Genomic DNA, 27,469 nt, shown 5'->3' with positions numbered 1-27,469 from the left:
GCTGCGACAGCATGAGGACCTAAGTTCCAGTCCCAGCCTGCATGTAAAAAACAGGCCAGAAACTGGGTGTTAGTGGCGCACGCCTTTAATCCCAGCACTCAGGAGGCAGAGACAGGCAGATCTCTGTGAGTTCGAAGCCAGCCTGGTCTATAGAGTGAGATCCAGGCCAGCCAAGGCTGCACAGAAAACAAACAAACAAACAAACACTGTGGGCCATGGCTTTGCATACCTGTAGCAGTGCTATGGGGAGTGGACACAAAGGACCACTGAGGCTTGCTGCTGACAGCCTGGCTCCCACTTCAATGAGAGACCCCAGCTCGAGGGAACAAGGAGGAGATTGATAGAAAAAGACACCCAGCATGTTCCTCTGGCCCTGTGCTTGACCAGTGCATACACTGTGCACACACCACCACCACCACCACCAACAACAACAACAACAACATTAATAAAATAGAAGGGGGAGAGCAATAGAAAGGGCTGGAGAGATGGCTCAGTGGTTAAGAGCACTGGCTGTTCTTCCAGAGGACCCAGGTTCAATCCCCAGCACTCACATGGCAGCTCACACCTGTCTGTAACTCTAGCTCCAGGGAATATGGCATCTTACCCATACATGCAGACAAAGCATCAATGCAGCACATAAAATAAGAATAAATATTTTTTAAAAAAGAAAGTAAACCTAATGGTTTCTAGTTCTGGCCCATCTCTGGTCTATTGGTGACTATACAAACCATTCAATTGTTTGTGTCTTTAGTTTTTCTAGTAAGTGAAGATAAGTATATTCGCTATGGTTGCTTTAAGGAACAAGTGTCTTGGGGCTAGCCTCAGTGGATAAAGTATGAGGACCTAAGTTCAGATCCTCAGCAAAATCTGGTGGGGTAGCCCTAGTGTTTGAGGTAGGTAGAGACAGCTGGATCCCAGGGGCTCACTGGCAAGCCAGTCTAGAGGAAACAGCCAGCTCTAGGATCAGTGAGACACTAAAACGGAGAAGCAGCCGAGGAAGACATAGCCACGTCAACCTCTGGGTTGCACACAGGGGTAAGTTGTACCTACACATGGGCACGTGCACACATACAGCACTTGGGAGACAGAGGCAGATGGAGTTCTACAAATTCAAGGCCAGCCTGGTCTACATAGTGAGTTCCAGATCAGCCAGAGCTACGTAGCGAGATTTATCTCGACTCCCAACCAACAAAAGAATTATGTGTACCAGTCCATATGGTACCGCAATTGCTGCCATTAGAACCAGCTCCTCCTTTAAAGTCCCGTGCTGGCTAGTTTATGGTGACATATAGTCACCTAAGAAGAGAGAGCTTTAACTGGGGAATCACCTCCATTGCATTGGTCTGTGGGGGCATTTTTGGTGGTGGCGGCGAGGCGGCAGGTGGGGGTTGCGGTGCCACCCCTAAGCACGTAGGCCATATGAGAAAGGGGAAGTGACCCGGTACAACTGCGCACCTCTGTCCTTTTTGCTAGGGTCCCTGCCCTGACTTCCCTCAGTGATGGGCTGGGATCAGGACACATAAGCCACAGAGACAGAAGGCCAGATCCTTACCTTGTTGAGAAAGAACAGGTCGCGTTTGCTCTTGAGATAGTTGGACAGGTTCCCGTATCGGCAGTACTCCACGATCACCATCAGCGGCCCTGCGGTCCAAACAGCGCATGCTCAAGCACGCCAGGGTAGGCAGCCTGCGAGCCCTCAAACCAACCTCTTTTTACTTGTGTGTGGCCTGCCAGTGCAACTGGGAGGAGAGGCCATGAGCCTGCTACTCGGTTCAGCCTCTGTAGCACAGACATGGCCCTTGTGAATATAACCAAGAATAAGACCCTGTTCCAATAAAGTTTTATGAACACAGACATTTAAATGTCGGGCCACGGAATATTATTTTCTCTCCCAGCCCCCCATCGTCACTGTTTAAAGGGGCAAGCCATTCTGAACACACAGACTGCCCGCCCTCTACCTGGGGCATTGAAGGTCTCAGCTGGCACCAAGGAGGCCTCCATTGCATCGCTCCGGGCTTCTCCAAAAGCACAGAAATACTTCCGGGTAAAAGAGGGCATAACTCCTGAAGTCTAGCAGCTAGGAACCAACAAACTCCACAGGCCTCTGTGAAGTATCTGGTGTAGCTTGGAGCCTCGCTAAGGGTGAGTTTAGCCCTCTGGTAAAGCAATTTTTTAGTTACTATCAGTACTTTACTGATTTTTCAATTCTGATAACACCCCCCTTTCCCTCGGGCTGCCAGAAAGGAAGTTGCTGCTGCGGGAGCTGGGGTCTCCCCACACCAGACAGGTCTGAGCCCAGCTGCTTGGTCTCAGTGGCTTGTGTCTTATAGGCACAATGTTTTGGCAGACAGAATGCAGTCCCTAGGGCAGATGCTAGGAGAAGGCTTAGCCAAGGTTCGAAGCTATGGGGGCCTGGTCTGGCTCACTGCGACTCTGTGTTTATGGCCTCCCTCAAGTCTTCTGTCTACCCACGACCTCCTTTTCTTACCTGTTCCTCCCTCTCTGTTTTCTGTGTTGGGAAATGGAAGACCTTTTGGGTACAGTTCCTCAGCACCTTCGTGACTTAAGCATTTATTCACCTCTGCTCTCAAGTACTAACCTTGCTATAGCGGAAGAGAAATCAGCGTGGGCAGGGTGGCCTGAGAGCTACAGCACAGCCAGGCTCCTGTTCCCCGCCCTGGGAGCTAAGGTCTGTCCTGGTGGCCGACCAGAAGGGAGGGGCCCTTCTGGTTAATTTCCATGTCACCTCCTCTCGGGATTTCACCAGTTGGGGTTTGCAGCTACCAGCTGCAGGGAACGTGTGCCTCTTAAACCACAGTCACGCTCCCCCATGTCGTCTGAAGAGAACAAGGGGCGCCATTTGACCTAGAATCTGGGGAAAGGTATCTAAAAGGGAGTGACTTGCTTCCAAAGCACTGGGTGGCCATTTCCAAGGGTGAGAGGGGAGGGAGTTATGTGCGTTGAGAGCTCCCCTCTCAGCTTGTGCAGGGCAGGTAGCACAGCCCCCCTTTTCTCCTTTACCTCCTTGCTTGGTGCAGGCTCCCAGGAGGTTGACCACGTTCAGATGATGGCCGATGTGAGTCAGGATCTTGAGTTCCGTCATGAGAGCCTTGTACTCGCTAGCCGTGGCCCCCTCTGTGTGAGAAGCAAGGAAGAGTCAGGGCACGGGACAATGGGGCTGCTTCCGCCCAGAGGGCTGCATTCCTGCCCTCCTTGTTTGTCCTTGCTCACCCGGGGTTGCTCCATTAACTTCCCCATATTCTGCAAAAGACCAAGTCGCCAGACTGTTTGGATTCCGCCTACCCTCCTGAGCCAACATCCTTTGCATCGGCCCCGAGGCCCGCTGTGTTGGGGGGGGGGGGGGAGGTTAGTCACTGGCTGTTTCCTTTCGGGGGACCTGGCTGTGCTCAACAATGTGCTGACTCAGAGAAGGCCACCTCAGGACCGCCAGAGGCTTCCCCTTTGAGCAGACACAGGTGAGACAAGAACCCTTCAGGCAGGGGGGCCACCCACACCTTCCCTCTTCTTGTTCCCCTTTCTAGGGAGTCACAGGAGAGGAAGGAATATGTGTGTTGGGTGGGGTAGGCTCTGCAACGAGCTGCCCCTATGTCTCGAAATGTGTTCTTTTCTCCATAGACCCCCTCATGACTGGAATTCAAGGGTCACCTCAGGCAGGCAGGATTCCTGTTAAGCACTTTTAAAAAAAATATGTATAAGTGTTTGTGCCTGCACCACATCTGTGACGGGTGTCTGTGGAGGCCAAACAAGACCACAGTCAGATCCCCTGAAACCTGAGTTACAGGTGCTGGTGAGCCACCATGCGGGCGCTCGAAATAGAGCCCGGGGTCTTCCGTACAAGTTGCAAGTACTCTTAACCACCCTCCAACTTTAACGTCCTTCTTGGCAATAACACGTATCGGTCAGAGAACCGATATCTAGAATCTAAAGTGGGTTCCTCCTGTATCCATTTTTAATATCCTATCATCCATTTTAAGGCCCTCATAATTTTAGGTGTGTTAAAAAATACTAAAACGGGTTCCTGTAAAATATTCCAACAGTATGAATTAGAGTATGGAGTTCTGAGTAGGGGCGTGTGAGAGAGAGCGTGGAGGTGTGTGCATGTGTATGTTCACATGTGCATGTGTGTGTATACGTGTCTGCATGCGTGTGCATGTAAGAGGTTACAGCACAGTGGCAGAACATGTCTCTAGCACATGCAAAGCCTTGAGTTTACTATTCAACACCAAAACTCAAAAGACAAAAAAAAACACAACCCCCCCTTAAGCCCCCCCCAAAAGCGATGTGAGAAGTCTGAGGCTTTAGAGTAAAAAGTGTAGGTCACCCGAGCAGCCTGCTACCAGCTTGAGCTTCAGACCACCTTTCCATGTGCGTTTACAAATCCCCACTGAGGGCTGGCACAGTGGCTCAGTGGGTAAGGACCTTGCTGTGAAGCTTGAGGGACTTGAGTTCGATCCCTTGGGACTCATGTGTGGAAGAAGAGAACCGACTCTTACAAGTTGTCCTCTGACTTTCATGATACATACTCACACACACACATGCACACACATGCACACACATGCACACACATGCACACGCGCACACGTGCATGCTCACACACCCACATGCACACACACGCATATACACATGCTCACGCACGCACGTGCACACACCTGTATATACACATGTGCGTGCACACACACGCACACACACATGCACACACACATGCATACACACACACACATTTTTTTCTCCCCCCCTTTCAGTATCAAGAATTCTTCTCCTCCCTATTTTTAAAAGAGCCTTGTTTATTTTTATTTTATGTGAGCACTGGGAATTGAACTCGGGTCCTCTGCCAGGACAAGGCGAGCTCGTCACCTGTCATCTCTCTGCCTTTTTTCACTGCTTTTAACAGACGGATGTGTTGCTTCTGACACCGACAGTCTTCAGTTGTGTGCGTGCACTTGTGTGTGTGTGTAGGCCCGAGGACAGCCCCAGCTGTCATGCCTCAGGATCCGTCTACCATGTATTTTGAGAGAGGATCTCTCTGCGGTCTAGAGCTTCGAGGATGAAAATGCAGGACCTCATGGTTGGGTGACAAACACTGCACACACCAAGCTACTGCCCCAGCCCCAAGTTTTATTATTATAAGAATTTTTACTATGACCAACAAAGCTCCAGTAGACAGCCCGAGTGTGAGTGCGCGTGCATGCAAAGGCTTCTGCAGGACAGACAGTCCTGGAAGCGGGTTAGAGCTGTGTGTGCTTAACACGGTGGTCGATACTGATATAGTATTTTATGAGATGGAATCATTTTTTAATAATAACCAGATAAACTCAAAAGCCTCACTGGGGTGGGCGTTGGCTTACAGTGGCTGCTCAGCAAATATTTTTGGATAAATAAACAGTGTGATTAGTTTTCTCATTTTGGACATTTTTTCATTTGAGTGTGAGGACTAGAAAGTTTAAGGTTTATCTCGGGAGCACATTGAAAGGACTTTTGGTTATGTCCTTTGTCTGACATTGTGATTTTTCTGGTTCCCCTGGAACAGAGAGTAACCTACTTTAAGTAGGAAAGCTTGAGAAATCAGTTGATTTCTTTCTTTCTTTCTTTCTTTTTCTTTTTTTTATTTAATTTTTTTTTTTAGGAATTCTATAGCATGGATGGTGTAGAAATCTTTTTTTCTGTCAATGCTGGCAATGAAAACAAGATGGCTTTATAAAGATCAATTTATTTTCATTTTACGTGTATGACTGCTTTGCCTGCACATATGTGTGTGTACTGCATGTGTGCCTAGTGCCTGTGGAGGCCAGAAGAGGGCATCAGATCCCCTGGAGTTACAGATTGTTGGGAGCTGCCATATGGACGCTGGGATTTGAACCCAGGTCCTCTGGAAGAACAGTCAGTGCTCTTAGCTACAGAGCTGTCTCTCCAGTCTTGAATTTATAAATATATTCCACACATGATTATGTAGAAGAGATTGGCCTTGAAAACAATCTCAAGTTAGATCTTCTCTCTTATAACTTAATATTTCCTCACAGTGTTGGCTCAGTTTGGCAAGGAGAAAAAGCTGGGACCTGTGGCTCAGACAGTTCAACCTTTCTGAGCCACTTTTCCTCATCTGCAACCGTGTGTGTGTGTGTGTGTGTGTGTGTGTGTGTGTGTGTGTGTGAAAAACACTGCATCTCACAAGATTTGATTTAAAAAAAGGTGGCTCAGGCTGGGTGGTGGCGCACACCTTCAATCCCCCCACTTGAGAGGCAGAGGCAGGTGAATCTCTGTGAGTTCGAAACCAGCCTGGTCTACAGAGTGAGTTCCAGGACAGTCAGGGCTACAGAGAGACCCTGTTTCAAAAAACAAAACAAGTAAACAGAAAAGACGGCCCAGCTTGATTCTGCTAAAGTGCCTTGCCCGATGCTGTCTCCAGCAGAAGCCACGCTGATGCCAGTTCTCAGAATCTAGGGCAGAGGACAGCGCTGGCTCTGATGGAATTCTCGCAGAAACACCCACTATCATCTGGGCAGTCCACCCCAAGCAAACTCCTTATGCAAGGTGGGCAATATAAGTGTGGGTATTTATGGGTATGCGATGATATTGCATATATCTATGGTGTGTAGTGACCAAATCCAGAAATTAACATTCCCTCTCCTTAAATATTTATTTATTTATTTAGGGAGATGGTAAAAACTTTTAGATTTCTTTCTTCTGGTTCCTTATAAAATATATAAAATATTATTGTGCGGGGAGGGGGGACTGGAAGGTGGCCCAGTGGCTAAGAGTGCTTGCTGCCCTTTCAGGGGACCTGGGTTCAGTTCCCAGCATGCACACTGGTCAGCTCACAACCACCTGTAGCTCCAATTCCAGGAGCTCCAACGCCCTCTTCTGTCCACTGTGGGTACTGCATGTGTGCAGTGCACTGTTGACAAGCAGGCACATATATACATAAGTAAAAATAAATAAAAAAATTAAAAAGAACAAATAAAATATAGTACCCTATAGTCACCCCACTGTGTCAGAGAGCACACTCTGGGTTGTGAGATATTATGGTAGACTGTCCCGCTTCCCCCTCCTTCCTTAACAGCTGCTCATCTGTCTTCCGCTGATGAACACAGCCCCTCTGAGGTGGAAAAAAATCGTGCTTACAGGAGGTTTCCAAAATATGGTGTAAATGTGGAAAGAAGAATGAAGGTTTGGGAACCTCTTCTCTCCTGGAGTCTGAGCTACATATACACATCCCTTTGCCTCAAAAATCCCTCAGCAAAACACAACAAAACATGGTGGAGATAGCAGGATCAGAAGTTCAAGGCAAGACTGAGCAACACAAGAGCCTTTCTCAAAACAAAAACAAAACCCAAACACAAATTCCCCCACCGTCTTGGAGATTTTGGAAAGCCTCATTGCATTGAGGGTTTTTTTTTTTTGGTCTTCCTCCTCCTTGGTTTTGAAATCCTGATATGAGGTACAATGTGACTATTTCATCATCCACGAAGGCGTGGAACCTTCCTACATTACAGAAGCATGTCTGACTCTCCAGAGTTTGGCTTCCATGCTTCTCCTTGAGTCTTTCTGTCAGTCTGCATGGTGGCAGCTGCTGTAAGTCACAATGTCATCTGGTCCTTCCTCTCACCTCTTATATAAAATTCTTTTTTTAAAAAGTTGTTACTTATAAAGAAGGAATGTTTTCTAGGCTTGACAGCATCATAGAATCAAATTTTGATCAACTAATTTTCTCCAGCTTTTTAGTTCTGCTTTATAGTGAGGGCGAACCCAGGCTGAACCTTTGGGATTGGTGAAGTGTGCCATTTCCTGACAACCACAGTGAACCCCAACAGCCCTAGCCTTCTGAGCCTGTGAGGGGAATAGATGTACACCCCTGGGGGGCTCTTCTGAGATATGAGAAAAGAAAGACTTTAGGATGACAGAGATCGCTTTCCTATGGACGGTTCTGGATTGTTCCATTGACAAGGTTTACTCTGAGCTCAATCTGAAAGTCCTCAAAGAAAGAAAGAAGCCCTGGCTGGAGCAGAAATAGTTTGTCTGTTCCTAGGCTACATTAAACTTGTGCCAACATGTAGAGAGTGCAGAGGGTGAAAGGTCACCGGAAGCCAGACCACAGCATCCGCATCTGTACCTTTTAACATCTTCACAGCCACAGTCCGGCAGGTGGGTGACTTCTTAATGCCGAACGCAGATGCTTGGACCACTTTCCCAAAGGCCCCTCTGCCGAGCGATTTGCCTACAATAGAAGAAGGTCTTGGTTTGTTTGCAAAGCCAACCACGAGTCTGAGTCCTTTCCAGGAAGGAAATGCCGTGTTGTACGTGTTATGTGGGGTGCACATCTTTGAAGGGATTCCGCCAGGGACTGACCCCTACGGAGGCCAAGTGAGCGCATTTCTCGTCCCTTCCTCTGCCTCTGAGCCCCCCACCCCATCCCTGCCCCATCCTCCAAGACTAGTCTAAGCTTCTAGAGCATTCAAAGAAGGAAAGTGGCCATAGAGTCTTGCTGTAGGGAGGAAATACCAAACCCGGGTAGTTTTTCTTTAACTGTTTCATGACCAAGGTCCTCCTAGCCCTCTTTCTTGCCACTGAGGTCACTCCTGTTTTCTGCAGAAAGGATGAATGGTGGTGACTGCTCTGGGAGTAACAGTGCCTCATATCTTAAGAACAAACACGTGGTTGTTTCTCAGGCTTCCGTGCAGGTCAGAGCATTCCCCGGTAGCTAATATATGATTATAAGATCATGACAAGCCCCTGTGGTTTTCCGAACATGAGCCATCAAACACGGGTAGTAATTTGCTTCAACCCCAGAGAGATGCTTGCTCAAAGAAAGCATTAAGAAAGCAGGGCATCTTTCACGGTGCTTGTAATGGTTCGCTATAGTGTTTAATACACATCCCCCCCCCCCCCTTAACTGAGCCAGCGCGACTCAGAGAGGGAAGGACGCTGTCTGAATCATCAAGTACCTGGTGTGGTAACTGGTGTAAAGGAGGCCCTGTCCAGTTACAGCAGAATGGAGAGCCCTGTTCGGACTTTGTGGGCAGTAACTGAAGAGCCCTTGGAGTGGAGATCGGGCAGCTGAGGCCCTTTAGGAAGAACACCCCCGGAATACTTCAACTACCTGTTCTATTCAGAGCTCTCTTTTCACAATAAGGAAGCTAAACAGAGCCAAGGGAAACCGATGGTCCCTAGCTTGGCATGCTGTGAGAAGAGCAAATCAAGAAAGTCAACTTCTTTTTGGCTCCTCTGGCGATGGGTCCTCAGGGGCAGGGAAGGGTGAGAGGGACAGAAATAATAGAATGTCATTGGTCAAAAGAAAATCTCACCTGTTAGAAGGTTAATTTCATTCACTTTTCCATCCTCAAATCGCCCTGGTAATGCGCCCTTAGTTAATTAGCCTTCCAAGTACCTGTCTGTCTGTCTGTCTATCTAACGTCAATCTCCCTATCTCTCTCTCTCTATCTATCTATCTCTATCTCTATCTATCTCTATCTCATATACATATGTATTTATATATGTATATATGTATCTATCGTCTATCTCCATATACATCTATCTATCATCTATCTCATATACATATATATTTATGTATACATATATACATATATTTATATATGTATCTATCATCTATCTCCATATCTATCTATCTATCTATCTATCTATCTATCTATCTATCTATCTATCATCTATCTCATATACATATACATATATATATGTATCTATCTTTTATCTCCATGTACATATCTCTCTATATGTATCTATTTGTCTATCTATCTATCTATCTATCTATCTTCTATCTTATATACATATATATTTATATATATATGTGTATCTATATGTCTATCTATCTTCTATCTCCATATACATATCTCTATATATGTAGCTAACATCTATCTGTCTATTTATCCTCTCGTAAGTTTTATGATGAAGCACTTGTCACGTCACAGCCTTGTCTAGTGCTTGCATGACTGCTAAGACCCCAGCATCTTGCTGCAGCTTCAAGGCTATTGCCCTGCATGAGGTATCCAATTAGGACCTGAGCAGTTTCAGTGACAAGCGTCATCACAAGCGCTGTCTCCTGGGACACCCTCTGCTCGGTGGGGGCCACCCAGGAGATGACATGGTTTTTCAAAGCCAAATGTGTACTGTTGGCAGCTGCTCAACCTGATTTCTGCTAGAGCACGCAACAGGGACAGCCACCCTGTCCTCATTCCGTCTTCAGGGAAAATGGTCTGAGCCAGAGTGGACTCTTAAGTTAAAACAGAAGAGCAACCCGTGGCTCCCAAAGTACCGAGTGTCAAGGTTAGTGGGGGGAAGAGATCTTCAGGGGCCTTATGACTTTAAAAAAAAAAAGCCAGGAGGTAGTGGCGCATGCCTTTAAATCCATCACTCGGAAGATAGAGGCAGGTGGATGGATCTCTGAGTTCAAGGCCAGCCTGGTCTACGGAACGAGTTCCAGGACAGCCAGGGCTGTTACATAGAAACCTTGTCTCAAAAAAAAAGCATATTTTGGTTAAAAGTTATTCCTAGCTTTTTCTTTTCCAGAGTAGAAGAATAATGCCCCTCGGCTGTATTCCACCACCTGATGTGAAGCCTCCCGAGCCCAGAAATATCCCAATAATCTCTCCACACATCCCAAAGTCTCCTGCCTTTCTCCAGAGTCCACCTACACATTCCCTGCTGGGCTGCCACGAGGCACTTTGTGTTGCCAGCGTTTGGAGGCTCGGCTTCCATCAGTGGGTACAAGCTGGTGCTCAGCGGGCAGGTCGCAGCCCCATAAAACAACAGGAAGTTACTGTGGGCTCTTGAATCATCTTGTGCATTGGAGTCGGTCTGCAGAGCCCTGGTTCTAGCTGCCGCCGGACTCGTTCACTCTGAACTTCCCGAGCCTGAAATTTTCTTTCCCTCAAACACCGCGCTGTCTGGAATGCCACACACAAGTTCAGAATGTCAGGTCATGGTCACACAATGCACCAGTACTAAAATGGCTGTGAAGAGTCCTAGCCGGCCTAGAAAGGGTGCAAGGTCACATGCCCTTGGTCCCACATTATGCATTCCATGTGAAAGGTCCTCATAGATCCAGGTGTCTGATGAGGGCTTCATCAAGAGCTGTGGTGTTATCTGGGGTGGGGGTGAGGGTAGAGGTCACTAGGGGGCGTTTCTTCCCTAGGGTGGGGGATGGGTTATCCATGACCTTTATCTGCCTATCTCTCCACTTCCTATCTTCTGTGATGTGAGGAGCAGCCATGCCTACAGGCTTCTGCCACCAGGCCGCTCTCTGCATGAGTATGATGCCAGGCTACCATGGGCGGAACCTCCTGAAACCATCATCAGCAACAACAAATCCTTCCCTTCCTAAGTGTCCGTCAGCTACTCTGGTCTCTGTGACAAATCTAACTAACTGATGCCATCCCTCTTGGGCAATGAAGGGAACTGATCTTATTGGCTGTTGAAATGGCCCAGCTCCAGACGCCCTCCGTGCTTTTCCACGCTAGACAACTTCCCCTGTCTATCACTTGCTTAGAAACAGACTATGATGTCAGACAGTGCCTGTACATTTATAGGCGTTGCATTCTCTCCGGGGTTAGTTGGAAATCGTGAAGGAGCCAAGGAGTTTTCTTTTCTTCCCAATTTCAGCAAGCCCACGAACAACACTGAGCTCCAACTGAACAGCCAAGTAGCAAACTTCCGGCTTGCCTCCTACAAGGCTGGGCACAGTAGCCAACAGAGAGAGTAGAAGCCACGAAAATTGCCCCTTGGTCTGTGCATTTCTTACATTTTTTTTTTTTTACCTCAATGTAACACTGCCTATTAAGCCGTTTTTTTTTTCCTTCTCCACCAATTTAGATGCAATTTAGATGCAACGTTGGTTACTTACTGCGGCCAGCCATGATTTCAAATCACTTTGTCATTTCTTTGGCTAACCAGAACCAAGAAGTCTGGGGCCTCCCCGCTCCCACGTTAATCAGAGGAGCGTTCTTCCCTGTCCTGCGGCCACACCGTGCACTAAAAAGCTTGCCGCCCGTTCTCACCAACCAGAGACCCTCAGATGGACAGTGGCCAAATCACAGCTGAGGCCCCCTGCCTAACGAAGTACTTACCAAGAAAAACCTTCCACAAGAAGAATCTTATGAAATGTGGTTGTGTGAGTGTCCCGTTTCCCCCTGTATCCCCCAGCCCAGCCGGAGGGAATTTTGGAGACTCGGGAACAGCCTAGGGGGGGTGTGAGTGGGAATGAGGAGTTGGGGTGGGTTGGGGTAGGGGGCTCAGGAGTTGGCAGGGAGCACTCATGTATCCTGTCCTGGAAGAAGCATGTTTAATCCCAGCTAATGAGTTTGGAAAACAGCAGGGCCTGAGAACAGCTCCTGATTGTGGGGGAAACGATGCTGTGTTCCCGGCCAAGGTCATTGAGGGGCTCAGCGAGCTGCTTTGAAACTCAGCCTCACAGAAGGAATTCATCCAATGTGCTACCTGTATTTAACTGCTCCCTATTTAATAGAACTCCCTCAACGGCACCCCCAACACCCAAGCAGCCGATTCTGGCTTTCTCCAGCTTTTAGCTGACTTTCAAATGTCTTCCCCAAGCCAAACAGGACCTACATTGATGCTTTTCTTTCCCTGTAAGCAGAATGACTTCAAGAACTAAGAGAGAACCTAGAGAAACCACGCCACCTCCTCTGTCACCACCACCACCCCAGCAGAGCTTGCCTGTGAAGAGTCACAATGGCAGAACAGCGAGCTCTCTTGCTCTGAGGGTGACAGACTCAGAGAACACTGGGCTCCCAATCTGTTTTCCCAGTTCCAACCACTAATGACTCTGGCATACACGGGAGGGAGTGGAAAACTTTCACAAGCCACGCTCCAAACGTTTCGGGTAGGAGCAATTGAGGCCCCAATTGTTTTGCAGGGCCAAAGCGGGAGAGGAATGCGCATGCGCATCGTTATGTCCGCTCCAGAGGAACTGGGGTTAAATACCGTGGCCTGCTGTTTACAACATCTGCCCTACCTGGAAAAGACGGCTCTGCTTTTCAAAAGTGAAACTTGAGTGCTCCCATAGGGCTGGAGCACACACTCTGGGGAGAGTCCCAGGGCGTTTTACAACATGTGAATTTGCACGGAGAGCTGGATGTAACGGAACCTCACTCTGATGGATTGTGTTCTAAGCACTATGTTTAGTCCCCAGAGGTTCCGCTATTTAAGAACACCTGGGTTTATAAGCCATGGACTCTCTTCCTCTCCCCCGTCATTTACCTACTCACTGGAGACTATGCTTGGGGTGGGGGAGAGACTCCAACATCTTGGCATCTTTAGGGCTCCTGCTGGCATCCGCAGCTCAGCCCCAGTGCTCAGGAACTAAACACAAGGGTGCTTCTCGGTGCCTTACGCTATTGTCTCCGCAACAGCGGACCTTCTCTCTGGCCCGCTAGAGGGTTGACTCCTAAGTCTAGCTCTTCGCTGCTTTTCTTGAAGTGTTTTGCATGGGATAGGTTGCTCTGATAGACTTGCGAATCTGCCGAACGAAATACATTACCTAGTTTAAGTCTTTCCCTTGCAAACTCCCACTTGCTGGCATCATAGGGCAGCCGTTCACACTGCTCATCCAGGGGAACTTCGTCCGGGTCCATTATGATTGACAGGTAGTCCGTCTTTACTTCAGAAGGAGACTGAGGAATAGAGAACCCCCGCAGAATCACCAAGAAGAAAACAAACAACTTTAAGACCCTAGTTATTGGTTACAATATTCTGCAATGTCTACTATTGTGCATCCTTTGACCAAGGGCAGAGGGTCTTCCTAATCACGCACGGTGGTGCTTTGACCGCGGTAAGCTCATCTTTCAATATTTGGTTCCCAGGTGGTGGACTGTTCGGGAAGCATTAAGAGGTATGGTTTATGGGAGGAGGTGTGTCACTGGGGGTGGACTGAGGTTTAGAGAGCCCAGGCTAAGTCCAGCCTACTTCTCCCCCACCTCCCACTCCCACCCGCCTGTAACTTTTGTATGTGTGATTGTGTGTGCTCTCAGCTGCTCTCCGGTGCTGCCTCGCTTGGCACCATGATCATGGACTCAGCCTCTGAAATTGTTGGGCAAGCGTCCAATTAGAGGCTTTCTCTGAAACATTGCCTTAAGTCATAAGATGATCACAGAAACAGTAGCATCTTGAATGAATGTGCCCAGACCTCTACCACCTTACACCATGTTCTGTACCAACCACATGAGGGCTTGTCTTTAAAAAACAAAGAACATTTAACACAATTCTAAACAGAGACTGAAAGTTTTCCATGGCTGCTCTGGACATTTTTTTTTAAAAATTAAGATATATGTATATATGTGTGTGTATGTATATATATATATATATATATATATACACATATATAATTTATTTAGCCTGCATGCCTACACACACACCAGTTAGCCTGCACGCCTACACACACACCAGAAGAGGGCACCAGATTTCATTACAGATGGTTATGAGCCACCATGTGGTTGCTGGGAACTGAACTCAGGACCTCAGTAAGAGCAGCCAGTGCTCCCAACCTCTGAGCCATCTCTCCAGCCCAGATTTATATATTTTTATTTTATGTGTATGGGTGTTTTGTCTGAATGTATGTAAGAGCGCCATGCCTGGCTCGTACCCGTGGAGGGCAGAAGAGGGCACCAGACCCCATTACAGATGGTTGTGAGTCACCATGTGGTTGCTGGGAACTGAACTCAGGACCTTTGGAAGAGCAGGCAATGCTCTTAACCTCTGAGCCATCTCTCCAGCCCTGCAAAGGCCTTTCTGTTTTCAGAAACAGAGGCTGACAGCTTCAAAGGCTGAAGAGTAAATGTAAACACATCCGGAGGCCCCTAGAGCATTGTTCAGATGTTCACACGCCGTGAACTTGGTTTCTTGGAACTACAAATCAAGTCCAGAGAGCAACCATTGTGGCAGATCCCAGAGGGGTGGATTGACAGCTGCAGTCCATCCGCAGGTCCCTTTTTTATTAACGGACACATTTCCGGGGCTGATGGCTGAGTTTCTGGGGGCAGACTCTTGGATGGGACAGAAAGGATGAGTTTTCCGTAGAAAGAACCATTGGCTCCAAGTTACATAAACTCCACTGAAACGAGGTTGGCCTCCTTTGCAGTTTGTTTCCCTAACCTAGAGGAAGCATGATGGGGCGGGGGGGGAGGATGGGAAGGGGCTAAAACACAAGACTGCCTTTCCTATCCACCTCTTCACACCCACCGCATTCCTCAGCCCTTACCCGGCTCCGGGCAGTCACAGCTCACCTCATCCATCACTTGCTTACTATCACTCTCCGTACAAAACTTATCATTAGAGTGTAGGACAAATACCTCAGGGTAGAGCGTTTGCTCAGCCTCCAATCAAGGGTGAAAGGCCAAAAGCTAGGGACCCTCATCACGGGTGTGAGGGTATAGGTGCTCAGGGGAGAAGCTCCCGGTATAGCTTTGACGACTAACTTTTTCATGTTGAAGATCACCAAGGCAACCACTAAAGAGCAGGTGAACAGCTGGAACCTAGCAAGGGACACCTTGGGTTTCTGCAGTATGGGGAGGTGTCAGGGACGTAACAGGCGAAGGAGGAGCTTGCCCCACGTGGCTCCTATGAAAGTCAATGTTTTTATCTCAATAAGGCAGACGAGAGGGACCACCAGGCAGACCTGCAGGGGGAGTATACTAACAGATACTTTTTCTTTTAAGGGACACCAGCACCGAGTAGCTACTTGGCACTCAGCACGGAGGACAACTGCCTGGATTTGACTTGTACACAGCCAAATGGCCACCCAGACAAGTTGCTTAACTCCCCTAGACCTCAGTTGCTCATCCGTGAAACGATGACGTCATTGTACTTATCTAAGAGGGTTGCTATGGCTACCAAATGATTGACTAACCTGTTAGAACAGGCCCTGGCTTCTAGCAAACATCAATACACATCGGCCATTGTTCTAACCACTGGCTCTCTCAGGTGGGGCCGAGGAGATAAAATACAGCCTTTATCAATGAGGAATTAGCACTGGGGTTAGAAAAACCATGGGGACCTGCATCTTCTTTAGACTCCTTGTTCACCTGTGCCTCCTCCAGGCAAACTGTAGATGATCTCTTGCTACCACCAGCTTGTACACCGGGGAATCCTGGCAGTGTAAGAACCCTCTTGAATCCGTGGTAGATCTTCCCGTTCGGTCTGCTGCTCCAGTGAGGGAGGGGAAGGTGGCAGGGTAGAGTGTGTTCTTTTTCTGGTCATCCCTTCCCGTTGCTCTCTTCCAAGTCTACCTTAAGCATTGCTTTCCTCTTAGCCTCTCCCTTTCATGCCCTTCCCTTGGTTTACTCCAGAAAGGAGGATTTGGGCTATTCGGCAGTGGCCTCATCAGGCCAAAGCAAACACTCCGTGTGCCAAAAGCCTGATGTCCTATGTGAACATGGAAGGTTGCTGCCACCTGCTTGGTCAAAAGTGACACCCCTGGATCCAAAGAGTCTCGGATGATTAGAAGCGTCACCCCAGTCCCTGGCATCCATTTTGGGATGTTTGGTCATAAATATCACCTCAGCTTCATGTCACACTCCTATATCTAAAGAGTCTGGAATGTAATATTAAGCTGGGGGCGTCACCCCTGCCCTCTAACATCCCTATATCCAAGAAGTCTAGGATGACTGGAAGCCCCTGGCCTGGCAGTTTTCCTGGCTTGGACTCTGACTCCCAGCCTGCCAAGCGCTGACCCCACCTGGGGAAGGTCAGGACCACTGCTCTAGGCTATTTAGGCTTGCACCAGAAAAGAGAACACATGGTTGTGTGTGTGTTTTCTCTGTCTTTTTCTTGCCATTCTCCCAGCCACCCGAGTGTGCCGTCTAATAAACCCAGGCGTTTGATGTGTTTTAATCTGGTCTGATTGGATTTCTTTGTGTCGGCTGAGAGGCTCATTTTAGGACTTTTCCTGACACCATCACGTCTCTCATTCCAACTACCAAGAGTGCATGCCTTAAGATTTTTGAATATCAGTCTGAGGTCAGACAGTCTTTGCTCAAAACTAAATTCCCATAGTGACATTTGGACCCATGTCATTACCTCAGGGAACCTCAGTTTTCCTCTTTTAAGTGGAAATGATAATACATCTCCCTCTTTGACATTTTGGTAGGGTGAACGAAAACCCTGGGCAAGGTGTTTCCCACTAGATCTGGGCCAACCATAAAGGAAAATCTCTAGAAAATGGCAGAAACCTTGCCCTTCTGAATCCTGTCGCCACGCCCTCCTAAAGAACGCCCAACTCCAACCCTCTAGTCCACCTCTTCCTTACAAACCACTTACTCTGTTTCCTAAGTGCTTGGGGGTCAACTCTTGCTCACTCTGGTCTTCAAGGTGAGGCTTCAAGACCAGAAAAAACACAACCCCCTCTCCCTCCTCCCCTAACTGGAGCAGCAGTCTCTTCTTCCAAAGCCTCACTTTGCTTAACCACCTCCTCTGCCCTCACAAAAGCCTTCAGCTAGCAGACTCTTTGTATCACCTCCAAAGCCCCACCCAGATGGACTGAGCAGCCCCGTGCTGGCCCTGCCTTGGCAGCCTCAGCTCTGTTCTATGCCCGCTCCCTCTAACACTATTTCCTCTGGAGTCCACACTACCCTGTCCACATTTTGGTTAATTCTTTCCTTTTCTTTTCCTCTCTTTTTTCTCTTTTCTTCTTTTCGTTTCTTTTCTTGAAACAGGGTCTCCTTATGTTGTCCAGGTTGGCCTCAAACTTGCAATCCTCCTGCTTCTGCCTCCTGAGTGCTGGGATTATAGGCATGTACCACCATGTCCAGGTTTGGTCCGCTATCCCTTACACCTACGCAGAGTTACAGTGTGACATTTGGCTGTGTGCTGGCATCCAGTCAGTCTCTTTCCAGACTACACACAGCAGCAATTGCTCTCCAAGGTCCCCAGAGAGCCCAGCAGAGGGACTTGCTGTGCCACATAGGCTCATGGGAAATAGGGCAGAGCCAGGTCAGAGGTGGTCTTCATCTCACATCTCCTTTGATTTCTTTTCTTTTTCTGGGGGGAGGGGTGTTGAGACAGGGTTTCTCTGTGTAACCCCTGGCTGTCCTGGAAGTCTCTTTATAGACCAGACTGGCCTTGAACTCACAGAGCAAATATGACCTGCTCAGTCTGTTTAATGTTGCTTGTGTGTATATGATATCAGGGCTGAGACTTGGTAGTGGATAATCAGTGAAGGGCTTCATCCCTGAGAGAGGCTAGTTCTCCCTCTCTCGGAACTCCTTAGCGACCCGGAGTTCTTTGTCTAGGGATGAGGCCCCTGTGACATTAGCTATACCTATGATAGCTCAACAACATGGCTGCCTAAGTGACCGCGAACAATGGCAACATGGATGGACATGCTCGCATGAAAGGGGGGAGTCGTACAGCTCAGTGATCTTTCCTTCTGTGTTCTTACCCGTTTCAGCTTCCGGATGAAGAGAGTTAGAAGGAGCCAGAAGAGCGTGGCAGCCACACAGGTGCACGTGAGCGTGATCAGCTCCAGGTTCGACTTGTCCGAGGAGCCTAGGGAGAGAGAAATCGCAAAGATGCCGATACAAGGAGACCCTCAAATGACGTGCCTCTGCTTGCACGAGCTGGGCATCTGCCAGTCATCTTCTAAGTCCATCTTCTAAGACAAGCCGTGAACTCACGCCCAGAGTACTTTCTAGAAATCCTGCCAAGTTTGGAAATGGTATTCTCAGAAACGGTTCATTAAAAATCAGAGGGGAAAGTAAAGATGGAGGGAAATTAAGGCAGGGAAAAGCTCATTAAAGTGCTAAATCTGGACCCTGTTAATCTCCCTAATTGGCTATGGAGGAAATTCTAAAGGAAAAAAAAAAAGACATAAAAGGTCCCCTTTGGGACTCAAAAAATTCTTCAAAGCTGACATTGAAAATAAAAATAAAACCCAAGGACAGTCACAACTGCCCTAATGCTTCTTCTGGGGCAGTCACTCTGCACCACCCACAGTCTTGCTGCCTGCGTCTGGGCTTCTGACCTTGGCAGCAGATAGTACCGGGGAGAGGGAAGAGAAGCCTGTGCGCCTTCCCAGTCACATCGATCCCAGGGTTAAGAGCACAAAAGCTGAGCAGTGTCCCTCCCAGACCCAGAGAGAGAGAGAGAGTGAGACAGAGAGAGAGAGAGAGAGAGAGGGAGAGGGAGAGGGAGAGGGAGAGGGAGAGGGAGAGGGAGAGGGAGAGAGAGAGAGAGAGAGAGAGAGAGAGAGAGAGAGAGAGAGAGAGACCCAGCTCAGTCACGTGACGCTTCCTGAGAAAAAAACCAAGCGGCTAGCGATCAGCGAGGAAAGAGCCCACTGGGCTGAAAGGGGTTCCCTCCTAAAGAGTCCAGGGGCAAGTCTCCGGGAATTCTGAAGAAACACCTCCTTTGATTTGACAAAGGAATTTGGGATGATATTTGTTCTCCTTAGGCACGATGGGAGGATCTGCTGGTCAGTCTCTGCTCACACCCACCCCATGGATACACGACAGCAATATCATAGCTTCAAGCATCAGTACCTCACTCCGGGGTTCTTTGTCTTAATTCAACTAAGCTCTCTACAGCAACGGTAGGTACTGGAGGAGACAGGAAAATGAGTGACGGAGCCTAAGAACATTCAAGAATCCCAGCGAGCCAAACCAAGTGTCTCAGAGCAAACACGAGGTCATCGATCGGCCTTACTTTTTTATTTTTTATCCTTTGAAAACAGGGTCTCTCACGCACGTATCCCAAGTGGGCCTCAAACTCACGTAGATCACCAAGGGTGACTTTGACCTTCCTGCCTCCACCTCTCAAAATCGAGATTATAGGTGTGTGCCACTATAATCAGTTCCTGTAGTGCTGGGGACCAAACCCAGGGCCTCGGACTTGCTAGGTGAGTGCTCTACCATCCGGGCTTCATTCCTAGCCCAGAAACCAATCTTTTTAACTACTTCAGAGGTCTGAGGATATGGCTTGGGTGGTAAAGGTGTTAGCCTGATGACTTGAGTTTCATTTCCTGGGATCCGTGTGCAAAGCCGGCTGTGGTAGCACACACCTGCCATTCCCAGAACTCCTGGGTGAGATTGGGGTGGGGGAGAAGCAGGGGAGACTCCCCCAGAAGCTCACAAGCCGCCTCGTGTGAAATATTCAGCACAGCGACTGAAGCAAGACAGACTGACCCTGCCTCCGAAATAAGATGGAAGGAGAGACCAACTCCCACAAAGCTAGCCTCCAATAGCCATACACGGGCTGTGGCATGTGTCCGCCACAATCAGCAAAAGAGATTTGAAAATGCGTCAGAACTTGAGAGATTCAATCCCCTCTGGAAGATGTATTTTAAATAGGTTTTGACTGGGCCGCGTGGAAGCGGGGAAGAGCATCATGGGAGTGGTCATGGGAGGTGACTGTGTAGTTGGCGGTGTGATGGGAGGCGCAGGAAGGGACTGGAGCAGTGTGCTCTCTGAGCTTCCAGCTAATGAGTTCACTAAGTGCAATGCCGCAGGCAATTGGAGTCAATGAGGTGACCTGCAGGGAAATATAGCAAATCTGCTCTGGAAACCTGTGAGTGACAGCTGACCGAGTGCATTCTGTCCTGGGGACTCTTCTGAGGACTGGCCTACACCAACGCTGTGAGCTGGATTTTCTCCATTTCTTGAGTGAGGAAGTTGAGGGCGCTGAGAGATTAAGCCTTGCCTATGAGCGGCTAGCGGCTGGTGGGGCTGCGGTTTTAAGCCAGCTGGCTAATCCACCACGCGTGTAAGGGTACTGCCACTTCCTCCTCTCCTCACGTCTTCTGAGCCTTTGAGAACCTGCTAATGGCTTCAGAGAGGCAGTGGTCTCTGTCCTGCCTGCTCGACTGTCCCTGCTCGCGAAGGTATTACCTCCTCTGTCATCCCTCCGCCACTCCTAAAGAACCATCCTCGGTCCTCGTCCACCCAGCTCTGCCTATCTCCAGTCACCCCCACTCCTTTCTAGGCCACGGAGTCCACTCTGTCCTCGTCTGCCTTGGTGCTGGTGTGTGCTCTCCATCACTGCCAGGATCAAATTCAGACGGCAAGCTGGCGGGACAGCGCATATTCTTTGCATGATAAGGCCCTGCTTTCTCGCCTAAGACTGACATTTTTTTTAAAGATTGGTTTACTTTTATTTTATGTCATGCCTATTTTGCTTGCATGTATATATATCTACCAGCATCTGGAGGCCAGAAGATGGCATTGGATCCTCTTGAACTGGAGTCACAGATGGTTGTGACTCACCATATAGGTACTGGGTACCAAACCAGGACCTCTGTAAGAGCAGCCAGTGCTCTTAACTACTGAGCCATCTCTCCAGCCTTGTTCCCAATTTTAAAAATTAATTTAAAAATTTAAATGCTAAAGTCTTATATCTTCTTTTGCCCTTCAATCTCACTATACATCCTCACAGTGGGAAAACTGTAAGCCAAAATTCACGTGAGTATGGATTTCTTCAACTGCACGCATACACACGCACACACACACACACCTGCACGCACGCGCACACACACACACACACTTACACTTGCTTATGCTGCAAATAAGTTCTGTGGTAAGACTAGCACCTTCTGAAGACCCTGCAGTGGCCCCCGACGGCCACACTTGCTGATGGCCACAATTGCTGTCTTCACAGGGGCTTTGCACACATTCCCCTCATGGAATGTGAAGTCACTGACTCTCTGACTGCGAGAATTTTCCCACCGCATTCCGTGCGACAGGAAGCTGACCCCTAAAGTCTAATTCCACAGGCCTTACTCAAGCAGAATTCCTGTCAGTGGGACTACTTGTGTGTAAACACATATTTAAGAAGCCAACTCATTAGGACAGCTAAGGAGAATGTTCATCAGGGGCTCCCTGCTCTTTAGAATAAATCTCAGGACTCTGGGGCATCTGTGGTCTCATTTGATAGCTCTCTCTCCTTCTACCTATCTCTTCCGTCCTAAAGAACTGTCAGGCTCTGCAGGCTGAAGCCCACAGGTGCTTTCTCTACAGACTAGCCCGGCTAAATCCAACTGGATGGTGAATGGCGATCAGTTCAGTACACAGAATAGCCTAACTGCCCAGGGCCAGAGCAACGTGGATGGGACTCGATAATCATTAGGAGTGTGTACTGGTCTCGGGGGCCATCAGTTCCTGGAAAAGGACACAGTCCGTGGCTGTTTTCCCTCAGGATGTCGAGGAGAATGTAGTCAAGCGTATAAGATAACTATAAGATAACGGCGCCTTTTGTTACGGGTTCCTACTCTCTTCCACAGACAAACGCACGCCAGCTGTCATCCCAAGCTTCCTGTCATCCCTCTGGGTGTCACTCAGCAGCCAGTCTGAATTCTGAGTGGCAGTAGATTGTGTCAAGGGTTTGCATTGATGGTGTCTTGAGCCGTTCTGGTAGCGATGGACAGCCCATTGCACACAGCCTGAGCTGTGGCACTGGCAACTCGCCTTTGCGGGACAGTTACCAGGCAGGCTTTAGGTGTTTTCACTGTAGCTAGGCATCCGCACACTGGCCTGGCACGTGGCTCTGTATGGTCACAGCCAGCCAGCACCACAGGCCACAGAGCCATCAGCTCACAGAAGGCAACTGGTGGGTTCCCAAGAGGGAAATCACCAGGGAGTTTTGGTTCCAGAACTTACCCTGCCCCTTAAGCCAAACAGGAATCTGTGGTTTGGGACACCATCTAGGTGACTCACGGTAAACTCGGGAAAAATATGTAGTACTGAAAGCTTGGCTGGAGTAGAGGACCACATTAATCAACACTAATAATAACTAATCCTTAAGATTTTACCATGACACATTCTCCTCATCCTGGAACAGCCTGGGAAAGGCTACCCAGCCACTGTTCACACCCCCACCTGGTGCTGCAGAATCCGAGATGCTAGGAAGGGAGGGAATTTCTCCCAAAGTGACTCAGCTCCTGAAACGCTCCACGGCTGAGATGACTTCCACCTGCCATGTGACAGGAGACACAGTAGAGGACAAAGACGCAAGCATTTCCGATTCTCAGCTCTGCTTCCAAGCATACTGGCCCTGGGATATTATTTGGCCTCCCGTGGGCCTTACTAGGCTCTTATTTTCAACAACACAACCTTCTCACAGGATTGCTGCAAAATGTAAGTAGGGAGTGGGGTTGGAGATGGAGAGGAGGCTCAGTAGCTAAGAACACTGGCAGCTCTTCTAGAGGACCTGGGTGGGATTCCCAGCACCTACTTGTTGGCTCACAACCATCTGCAACTCCAGTTCCAGGGTCTCTGATGCCCTCTTCTGGCCTCTGCAAGCATTGCATGCATTCAGTGCATAGTCACATGTGTAGACAAAACACCTATGTACATAATAATAAAAAAAGAATTAAGCAGACTAGTGTAGGCACGCTTAACACAGTGTACCACGTGCTTGATAAGACAAGATATAATTGACAGGCCCAGGCCTTTCCAGGGCCCAACACCAGGTTAATGATGTCTGGGATATACTGCTCATGTCTGCCCGGTTTCCATGAGAAGAAATGAGATGGGAATGTTTGGGGTCTAATTATTTTGCTCTAAGAACTATCTACAAAGGTCTTAACTCACCCTAACCGAACTCTGGTACCATTTTTAGAAATCTCTGCTAAGGTGAGGTTTATTCTATAGTTTGGAGATGAAAGTTTAAAAGAGAGAAAAAAAAAGTGTGTATATTTAGGGCCCTTAGCCTCCTGTGTACAATTAGGAACAGGTCATTCATCTATTTGAGTATGGTTTGTTAGTTGTGACACTCCTGAAAATTCCCAGCATCTATGAGATGAGAAACATGAAGGACCAAGTTAGTTTAGAATCCAGGAAGATGGGTGGGGACAGGCTGCACGTCAGAGGAGCCGGGAATGGAGCACGGACCATGGTGTAGAACACGGAGACACATGTTTTGTTTTGTTTTGTTTTCTTGAGCTATTTTTATTCTTAAACCTCAGGATCTAATTAGAGGATGTGGTCCTTGCTTCCTACGGTGTGGGTTCTGTCTCAAGCAGATGCGAGTGTGCGGTTGCTGTGACCCAAGCTTGCAAACCGTGATGCCACGTCTGGCGCTTAGGCTGCGGCCCCTTTGAGTCTTCTCACAAGCCACCGGTCATCTTTAACAGATGCTTCTAATGGTATTCATTCTCTGAGGGGCTTTGTCCTATGTACAGGAACGTCCTAGAGTACAGTAACGCCTAAGAAACTTTTTTTTGTAAGAAAAGTTCTTGCATGGAACGTCGCCATGGGCCTCCTTGAGAAGGGTTAGAGCTTAGGTTAAGTCTCTGATTACAAATGGGCCAAACATGTTAATTTCAGAAATGATCTCGATTGCTAACACCTTGACTGTGGTCACGCCACTCGTGCTCAAGGTCTAGTCCAAACCAAACAAAACCCGGGATTATTTAAAGAAGCCACTTTGACTCCACAGTTCATTTATCCTTTTCAGATACAAAAATAACACATTGTTTTATCTCTGAGTATTAAGACTCCTCTTTCAAAGGAAATAAAACGAGCAGACCGCTTCCTTCCTGACTGATTCCTGAACCTCTTTAAAATCTGTTAAACATAGCCACAGACACAACCCATGTGCCTAGATTTCCTAAACTCAGCGGGACAAGATAGGAGTATACCAGGAAACCACGTCCGCAGCTTGGGGATGCTTCAGTGCCCCTCAGGGACGTGAGTCATGCATTCAAGGGCGAGAATCCAAGTTCAGTGATCAGATGATCTGCAGATAACTGTGGTCAACCGTGGCCACATGAATTCAGGCAGCTCAGTACACTTCAAGAAAACGGACCTTCTCATACGTGCAGGCTTCTCTGAGTTCTGTGTACTGTCAACCTGTCAACTGCCTCTGTTTCACATTCTCGCCTTCTACAGAGCTGATACCTACACCCCGAAACCTCACCCTCTATGTGAGAGGCTTTGGAGAGCTGGCGCAGGCAAGTGCTGGGTCATAGATGTCATAAAGCACAAGGCCATGTGACGTGGCTCCCCAGAAGCCCAGGCTATCCCGGGAAGATTTACAGCTGGCGTGCATGCTCTTACTTCACGTCAGCTCTGTAGCCACTGCAGGCCATATTGCCCACTAGAGAACCTGGGAACAGGTGCTCAGCAAGGCAAAGCAGCCCTGTGGCGGGCTGAGGTGAGTCTCTGGGAGAAAATGAACTTTCTTCACCAGGGCTGTCACTGCCTAGCTGTGAGAGCCAAGTTACCGCATCCTGCCTCTGGGAGCTTCCTAACTGCTCCACACACCCAGGTCAGTTATAACGCCTTAGGGAGAGGCTGAGGGCACCTCTTGTTTTCCTGGCCTGATAGAGCTGCTGCAGTAGCCGTACCTGATACCCACGCCAAAGATGGAGGAGAAAGGAGCTGTGAAAGCGAGATGCTTGCTCAGTCCCTCTTGATGTGTGGCAGAACTGGAAGGCTCACTTAAAACAAGGAAGATCTGGAAGGCAGAAGACCATTCCCTCAGGCTGTTTGGGGACCGCTGCCCTCTTTCTGCACGCATGGATTTGTGGTAGGCTAGCTTCAGCCTGGCTTCTCCCGAGAAGCAGCCACACGCTCTCACGTACACCGCTGTGCACTGTGGAATGGCTACTGAACACATTCCATCTTTCCACGTTGGTTCTCAACATGCCACTCATTCATTGATGTTGGTATCTAAGAGGCGCCCATGCCCAATGCTCCGAGGTTGAAAATTCTAGGGTTGGCACGGTGCTTAGCATGGGAAAACTGAAGCCCAGTTTGAAACTGTTTGCCAAATGGAAACCACATGACTGCAGGCAGGGTAGGACCCAGCTACTGTGTGCTGTGCTCTGCAACAGACTCCCTGGGTTCCAGGAAGCCCATAGGGCAGTCTCTGAGGTGTGAGCTGTTCTCTATGTGTTGCTTCTGAGACTATTTTGTGTCTCTTCATGTTAAAAACCAGCTAAGGAAAAAGTAACTCATGTTTAATTTCTAGGACTCAGAAAAGGGGGTGGGGTAGAGAGGAACAATTTCAGAGGGCGCCTCCCCCATTTCCTTTCTTCCTGGCCTGATTTCTCACAGATGTGGACCCCTAGGGGCATTGTGAGTCACATAGTCCCACAGTGTCAGCACGCCAGGCTCCCTTCTTCCTGGAAGTACTTCCCTTGCTGAGAATGCTGGGCTGGGGGCTCCCGAGGACAGCCACCTTCTGCTTCCAGACAGAGCCAGAGCGTCAGTAGTGTCCAGGACAGAGAAAGGGGTAGGGAAAGGAGCCACTGGGCTGCCAGAGGAGACCAGGAAGTGGGAAGTTAAGCCTGCAGGGAAGCAGGTGTCCAGACTGCCAGTTTTTACCTTGCACGGTGAGGTAGGCTGAGCTTTCCACGGAGCCCTTCTGGTTGGTGGCCCTGCACCTATAGACACCTTCATCCTCTTCTGTGACTCTTTCGATAAACAGCGTGCTGTTTCCCGGTCCTAAAATAATTCCTGGGGGAGAGAGAGAGATGTTTAGATTAGTGGCTCCGGAGGATAAAGAAACAGCTGCAGGAAACCCAGCGCCTTCCTATCCTACGCTCCCAGAAGACGTTCTGTGCTCTGCCTAACTCCAGAGCAGGTCATTCGCTCGCTAACCAGCATCTGCCCCACGCCTGCCCTGTCCTGAGCCAAGCGCTCTGCAGTACCCTGGCCACAGCTTGATGCTTCCAAACACTCAGAAGGGGCTGTCTTGTCCCCCTGGCACTGAGAAAACAGAAACTCCCCAGTATTAGGCGATATGACCAAGAAGAAGCAGTGTAATCCACAGCATATTCGTGAAATAGGGTCCTTTGCCATGTGGCTTGTCATGTGCTATAACATGGGAGTAAAGAGCTTGGGCTAGCTGTGTTTAAATCCACACTTTAGCCCTCTAGACAACTTATTTACTCTGTCTGTGTTTTATTCCCCCCAGTATTGATATAAAATGAAAGCCATTCCCACTCAATATATACTCATTGTGGTAGTGAGTGCTTGGTAGATGTAAGTACTTAGTATTCAGTACTCCACAGGCTGGGGTAATGGAAGTTCTCCATTACCAGGGGGAGTTTCCAGACTCCCCTGAAAGGCTCTGAGACACAGGCATCTACACCAAGTACTGTCACCGAGTATTTACTTGGTATGAATCTCCCATCAGTCCGAGTCTGGCAAACAGCCAGCCAACAAGAACGCAAGTTAGTACCTCAAGAAGGCTGCATGGGGAGGAGGTGGCCCTTGAGTGGCAGCCTGAAGGACTGTCAGGCAACTCCCTTACTCCTAGGCTATTTTATTAGTCTTCCTTCTGTCTTCCCTGCCAATTAAACCCAGGGACTGACACCCGCACTTGGTCCCTGAGCGTTCCCCTGCCCCTTTAATCTTTTCGAAACTAGACTTTTGAAGAAGTAATTTGTTCATTCCTATGAAAGCCCCTTTTTATGCACCAGACAGCTTTAGATACTGGTGAGACCATAGGAGGCACACAAGTCACACACCCTTGCTTCCAGAAGCTTCCCAGT

The 27,469-nt window shown here is 48.6% G+C and overlaps 1 protein-coding gene across 1 annotated transcript in view; it reads right to left on the bottom strand.

Annotated features, from left to right (window-relative positions):
• The window catches only part of Flt1 (fms related receptor tyrosine kinase 1), a 162,461-nt gene that overhangs the window by 27,029 nt on the left and 107,963 nt on the right, over positions 1–27,469 (bottom strand). The window contains exons 15-20 of the mRNA XM_075972009.1: positions 26,298–26,429; positions 18,419–18,525; positions 13,526–13,658; positions 8,129–8,233; positions 3,022–3,135; positions 1,553–1,641 (exon numbers count right to left, since the gene is read on the bottom strand). Coding sequence (XP_075828124.1) covers positions 1,553–1,641; positions 3,022–3,135; positions 8,129–8,233; positions 13,526–13,658; positions 18,419–18,525; positions 26,298–26,429 — 680 coding nt within the window. The remainder of the gene's footprint in view (positions 1–1,552; positions 1,642–3,021; positions 3,136–8,128; positions 8,234–13,525; positions 13,659–18,418; positions 18,526–26,297; positions 26,430–27,469) is intronic.

The sequence above is a fragment of the Microtus pennsylvanicus genome, chromosome 1, assembly GCF_037038515.1.
Source record: "Microtus pennsylvanicus isolate mMicPen1 chromosome 1, mMicPen1.hap1, whole genome shotgun sequence".
In the NCBI taxonomy this organism is placed as follows: Eukaryota; Metazoa; Chordata; class Mammalia; order Rodentia; family Cricetidae; genus Microtus; species Microtus pennsylvanicus.
The sequence above is the reverse complement of the archived record's forward strand: the minus strand, read 5'-3'. Positions and strand labels throughout refer to the sequence as shown.